The sequence below is a fragment of the Haliaeetus leucocephalus genome, unplaced genomic scaffold, assembly GCF_000737465.1.
Source record: "Haliaeetus leucocephalus isolate CR32 unplaced genomic scaffold, Haliaeetus_leucocephalus-4.0 Scaffold76, whole genome shotgun sequence".
Taxonomy (NCBI): domain Eukaryota; kingdom Metazoa; phylum Chordata; class Aves; order Accipitriformes; family Accipitridae; genus Haliaeetus; species Haliaeetus leucocephalus.
The window spans coordinates 3,058,839-3,064,634 of record NW_010972512.1 but is presented as its reverse complement, the minus strand read 5'-3'; the positions used below and the strand labels follow the sequence as shown (position 1 = coordinate 3,064,634).

Genomic DNA, 5,796 nt, shown 5'->3' with positions numbered 1-5,796 from the left:
GTCATTTTGGCTGGGAGTCATCTCCACTGTCTGCAGATGTCTACAAGTTGGTTGTTCACAGCTGAGCTAGTCCTGCACAGCCCTGTTATGCTCAGTGGAGAGCCCTAGCAAGCCCCTCACTGCCACCTCGGGTGGGACCAGAGATAGATGTGTCACCTTCCAGATCCACCCATCTCTGCCTGTTGGCCATGAAGGACTCTCAAGGGCCAGTTTAGTCTCAGACCAGAGAATATTTTGTATCGAAAACCCAAGGAGCAGAAGCTTCCCCCACAGTCTCGCTATACCCTACCCAACACCTTGCTGACTTTGGAGATGATTCAAACCCTTCCCTCTCTGAGTCAAGGGGACACCCCACACAAGAAAAGACCAGGCTTTTTTTTTTTTCAGAGATTTTTTTGTCTTTTTAATTTCATCTTGGTACGCGATTTCTGACAGTGTGTCAGCATCTCCCACCGGGTCAGCCATCTCCGGACCCTGCTACATTCAGTGTCAGATCGTATGGTGGCGATGAGCCAGTGTTTTGAGCCTCACAGTCACTTGCATGTCTTTACAGGTTGTCACTTACATCATTTGTGAACAGCAGCACAAAAGGACACAACGCATGAAAACGAGAGTGGGGATGAGGTGAGGGTCAGCGAAAGGCTCGACCCTAAGGAGAATTTTCCCCAGGTTCCCACGGCTTCTGCAGGGATGAACCCGAGCATGGGGTGGGAAATGCAGGGCTCTCCCTCCTTTCTCCTTCACCCGAGGGGTGGCGATACAGGCTGCGGTGTTTTCCAGAGCCAGGACAGCAGTTCACACTGGTCTAGCACCCATATTTGAGGGCACAGGACGGGGTCCCTGGTGGAGGCAGGCTGGGTCCTGCCGTGGGAAGGAGAGAGGTGATGCAGAGAAGCATGGCTGAGCCCTGATGGGCTGGGATGTCCACCAGCTCCAGCAGCGTTGTCCACCCTGCACTGACCTCCTGCACATGTCCAGCAGTGGGGACAGGACCTGGCCACCGTGCTGTCCCCATCAATCTGCTGGCAGAGAAGTAGGTCCCTGGAGCCACCCCTGCTTTGGGTTTCAACCACACCTCAAAACCAGTGGGGCAACCTGAGAGCACCAAAAATAACCAACCCCGAAACCCAAACGTGTTGCCTGAAATGAACTGATGTTCCTTCCCTGCCACTGGGCTTTTGCAACCTAAACATAACGTTTATAAAAAGTAAATTATTTCATCTTATAACTTAAGTGCATTGAGTATTTCCTTAAATATGGTTCACGCTGAAAATAAAGTTACTTTTGCTGTACAGTAAATTTCTGATAGACTTAGAAATAAACTTTGTTGATACAATCTGGCAGGTGTGGCTGTGTAGTACATCACCCACAGCCACACGGCTTTGCACACACACACGTGCGTGCCCACACACACACACATACACACACAGCCCTGTCCTCGGGGACAGGGACAATGTTAGGGGTTTCTAGCTTTCTATAATCGCATGGGAACATCTATCTTAAAAGTCCCTGTGTTTAAACAGCAAGCACTCAAGCTGGTCAAGGGAACAGAGGGAAAACCCCGCAGTGAAATTTTCCCCGTGTTTCCCCAAAGCGTTGTCAGCTTTTCAAATTTCAAAACCGGGCTGATGCTGTGGGCTGTCCCCATGAAGATCAGCAGTTTGCTCTTTCTGACACTCCGACCGAAGGCGGCGCGGAGGGGATACGGCACCAGGATGCTCCCACGGGAAGGGTTTCCCCCTCCCCCTGCCGCAATGAGAAATTTGGTTCCCTGCTTGAAATTTGAAAATCCACCAGCCAGCTGCAAAAACCACTCCTGTCCCTAATCCTAGGCTCCTAAGAGAAACATGAAACTATGCAACCCATAACTTAACTCGCTCCTTGGGAATCCCAAGCTACAACATATTGTTTGACAGCATCCCAGCAGTGTCGTTTCCCCCTCCCTCCCAACCCCGGGGGCTCTGCAGCCCCTCCTGGGACAGCGCGGCAGCTGCCCCGTGCCGGGGACCACGCCATGCTCAGGAGGTGAAGTAGGAGTTCTGCATGGAGTAGAGGTGGTCGATGGGGTTCCCCACTCGGGCCTGGAGTGGCCCCGCGTCCGCTGTGGCAAGGAAGCAGTCGCCCAGGTTGCTCAGTGAGGTATCATCGCTATCCAAGTCGTGGAAGAGGGGCTCGGCACCTTGGGAAGCAGGGAAGGAGCAGAAGGGCTTCAGAGCCTGCTTTTTCCTCCGGCACCTTGACAGTCTCTGGTACCCCCAGCTTTTGCAGTGTAAGGATTTAGGGGTGAGGGGACCGCCACCTTCCCAGAAATCGCTGCATCCCCCACGCGTGCCCCCGCCACGCAGCCCACCCCCCACAGCCCAGCATCTCTTTGAAGGAGAGAAGGCAAAAGGCAAACCTCAGAGCCTTACCGTAGGGGTGCATGTGGTCTCCGGGCATCTGTGGCGGGGTTAGCCCTTGTCGGAAGGGGTCGGAGCCGTAGACGCTTTGCTCCATGCCCAGCAGCTGCTGGGGGGGGGGCAGAGCAGTGTAGGGGTTCAGCATCCCCTCCAGCCCCACGCTGCCACCGCTGTTCGCCTGGGCTGGAAGAGAAGAGCAAATCGTTGGCGCAGTCGGGCTGCTGCTTTTTGGGGGACCCGGCTCCCTTGGGAAGCCTGGAGAGGGCTGGGAAATAGGGAGACCCTGAGTGCAGGGAGAGTGGGGTGCGAGAGGGGTACCTGAGCTCAGGCGCTGTGTGTTTTGCTGATCCTGCTGCTGCTGCTGCTGCCTCCTGGCAAGCTTCTTCATCTAGGTGAGAAGAAGGGGTAAAAACGGGGTGAAATCCTCCCCTGGCCAAAGCGAGGAGGGAGAGGAGCCCCAGCACTGGCCCCTGGTGGGGGGCTACCCTTTGTACTCACCTTTGCTCGCTGGTTCTGGAACCAGACTTGCACTACGCGGACGCTCAGTCCCGTCTCGGCCGCCAGCGTCTCCCGTACCTCGAAGAGAGGAATGACAGCGGCATCTCAGCCCACTCAGCTTTTCAGGGGGACTTTAGGAGGGGACAGAGCAGCCAGGGCAAGTCCTTGCCCAGCATCCAGGACATCCCCAGGGGCTGGAGGCAGCTGAACATGAGGGTTTCTCCCCATACCTTCCTGCAGGGCTTGGAGGAGACCTCAAACGATGCCTTGAACGCCCTCCGCTGCTGCGTGGTCAGGATTGTCCGGGGTCTCTTGGGCCGCTTGTGATCCTTCCCATCCTCAGCGCCCTTCCCTGAGGCTTGGCCCATTTTGCAGATGCTGTCCTCATCATCACTTTTGCCTAAGGGGGGGTGAAAAAAAAACACAGGTCCTTTACAGACAACGGGCAGCACACATTGTTTTCCAGCACGTCCAAAATAATCTGGGGGACTTAAAACAAGCTGGTGTTGGTGGGGATCCTCTTGTGAATGTGTCTGTGAGGAGCTGAGATTTGGGGCTGGCTGCCCTGTGGCAGCTCAGAGAGGGGGAGAGGTGCTGTGGTTCATAGTTTGGGGCTGCTCAGCCAGCAGATGTGCTTTTGGTTCTTCTTTTCCCCAACAGTCTGAGCAGCTGCAATGTGAAACCCTGGGACATCTGATTTTCCCTCCATCAGACCTAAATGCCTGCCTGCTCCACAGGGATTTCCTCCCAGACCACAGCTGGGGACACATCTGGACAGAGACACACAGGTCGCATCCACGTGAGGGGACATGGAGGACCACTGTGCCCTGGAGCTGTCCCCCAGCCCAGCTGGTGACCAGGCATCTGGTCCCTCTGCCCAGACAGCCCAGGCTGGGGGAGGTCAGGGTGAGCAGAGATGCTTAGAGATGGCAACGCATTAGCCAAGATCTCACAAACCCCTCCTGATTTGCCCTACTATGGAGGCCAACTCCATTTAGAGCACAGACATTTAATCACAAATACAAGGGGTGCCTTTTCACCTATATTTCCCCCCTTCCATGGAGTTTTAAATCTCCCTGGACAGAAGCCCAGGCTGCTTCAAGCTTCACCCCTCGGGTACTTGCTGCAATGTGCTGCTCTGTTGCGTTCCCAGGCACTGGTGCGTATCTCCCTACTGCTCTCGGCTGCTCAGGACCACAGGGCCTTCAGGCAGAAGCTGCTCCGGGAAAGCAGGCAGCACTGCCCTGCCTCTTACCAGCCCTCCTCATTTACTGCATCGCCACCGTTTCGATGACCTCGCTTGCTCAGCTCATGTGGGAGGGCTGTAATGCAGGTTTGACAGCACAGGTCCTTCCCTCTCATGAGCCGTAAATCACTTACAGCCTTTTCCAGAAAGTTCCTCCACTATCCGTTTGGGAATTGATAATGGAGCTGAGGTGCTGGTTTGATGCAGATGCAGGTTGCAAGGCGGTGCTTGGCCCAAGCTGCTGTGTCTCCGGGAGATGGGGATGCATCAAGGGGGTTGTGAGTCTGGCTCAGAGCAATTCATGGCAAAAGCAGGTCAGGTCAAACCCCATGGCAAGAGCTAATCATGGATCACACACATCAGAAAAATGTAAATCCAACGGCAGCCCAGCTGGGAATGGGGAAAGACAGGAGCAGATCTCTGGGGCGAGGGGAGGCAATGATCCCAGCGGAGGAGCAAGGATGCTCTCAGGTACCAGTTACCTCTTCCCTCCACACTGCTGGGCTCTCTCCTGGGCTCACCAGCTGATATGGAGACCTTCCATGTGTTGAGGGCTGGCAGGGCTGGGACGGGGAGATATCTTCACACTGGCAGGCAGTCCCCAAACAGCCCGGAGCTGGGTGCTGACCCCTGGGAGCCAGAGCCTCGCTGCCGCTGCGAGCTCCCCACTTGCTCATGGCACATCCCCGGCACGCCGACAGCAGCAGCGGCCATGAGAATGACAAACTGCTGTTTTCTTGCATGTCCCGACGCGAGGGATGTAGTAATGCAGTAGGTCTGAGAGCCCCAGCGCTGGGGACCCTCAGGGTGTGGAGTCTCTGATGGCTAATGGGGCTGAGCAGCGGCTGCCGCTGCCTCCTTCTCAGTGCCAGCACAAGCAGGGTCTCTGCTCTGCTGAGCTGCCTGCTTTCCTGAAACCTGAAGAGTTTAATTTTGATGGAAGGGTAGTGATTTTTACAAATATTGGGAGGAGGAATGGCAACCAATGGAGACATTTCGGTGCCTGAACGCCTTTGCACCGTAACATGAGGTCAGTGCCCCAATCCCCTCCAGTTCGGGAGGGGCAGAGCCTGGCAGCAGGGAGCCGGAGGCTCATCGACTCCAACAAGCAAATGATGCTCAAAACCCATGCCAAGGGGAAAAACCCGCTTGGAGCAGCCCCCCCCCGAGCCCCCCCCCCCCCCAACACCTGCTCCCCAAATCCCTCCCAGTGTCAAAGGGAAAGAAGGAAAAGCGAAGCCGGATTTGGTGGGGTATTACTTTTAATTAACTCTCCCTTTCAAGCCTTTCCCCACCGAGGAGGGGGGAGAAATTAATGAGTGTCTGAGGCTGCCCCTGACGTCACCTGGGAAGGGGCCGGTGCGATGGATATTGTGCGGCGTGCCCTCGGTCCGACCCGCCGAGCCCGCATCCCGCCGCCGGGGCCAGGACATTCCTCGCTCGGGAGGATTTAGGGAGAGGAGAAACGTTAGGACGCTTTTAATTGGAAAGCGGGGTCCTCTTTCAGAGGGGCTTGTTTACTTAGGCTGGGCGGCGGAGGCTCGGGGGAGGCAGTAATTGAAGCGAGGGTTTGGGAGATTACAGACAACATATGGCTCGCTTTTTATCTGCGCTTTCTCATAAAGTGGCCTTTGGTGCGCGGCGGCCGGGGGG

At 55.9% G+C, this 5,796-nt stretch overlaps 1 protein-coding gene across 1 annotated transcript in view; it reads right to left on the bottom strand.

Moving 5' to 3' along the window:
• Positions 1-2,018: 2,018 nt before the first annotated feature.
• The window catches only part of LMX1A (LIM homeobox transcription factor 1, alpha), a 43,678-nt gene continuing 39,900 nt past the window's right edge, over positions 2,019-5,796 (bottom strand). Inside the window, exons 4-8 of the mRNA XM_010581640.1 lie at positions 3,128-3,297; positions 2,898-2,975; positions 2,718-2,787; positions 2,412-2,582; positions 2,019-2,179 (exon numbers count right to left, since the gene is read on the bottom strand). Of these exons, the coding sequence (XP_010579942.1) occupies positions 2,019-2,179; positions 2,412-2,582; positions 2,718-2,787; positions 2,898-2,975; positions 3,128-3,297 (650 nt within the window). The remainder of the gene's footprint in view (positions 2,180-2,411; positions 2,583-2,717; positions 2,788-2,897; positions 2,976-3,127; positions 3,298-5,796) is intronic.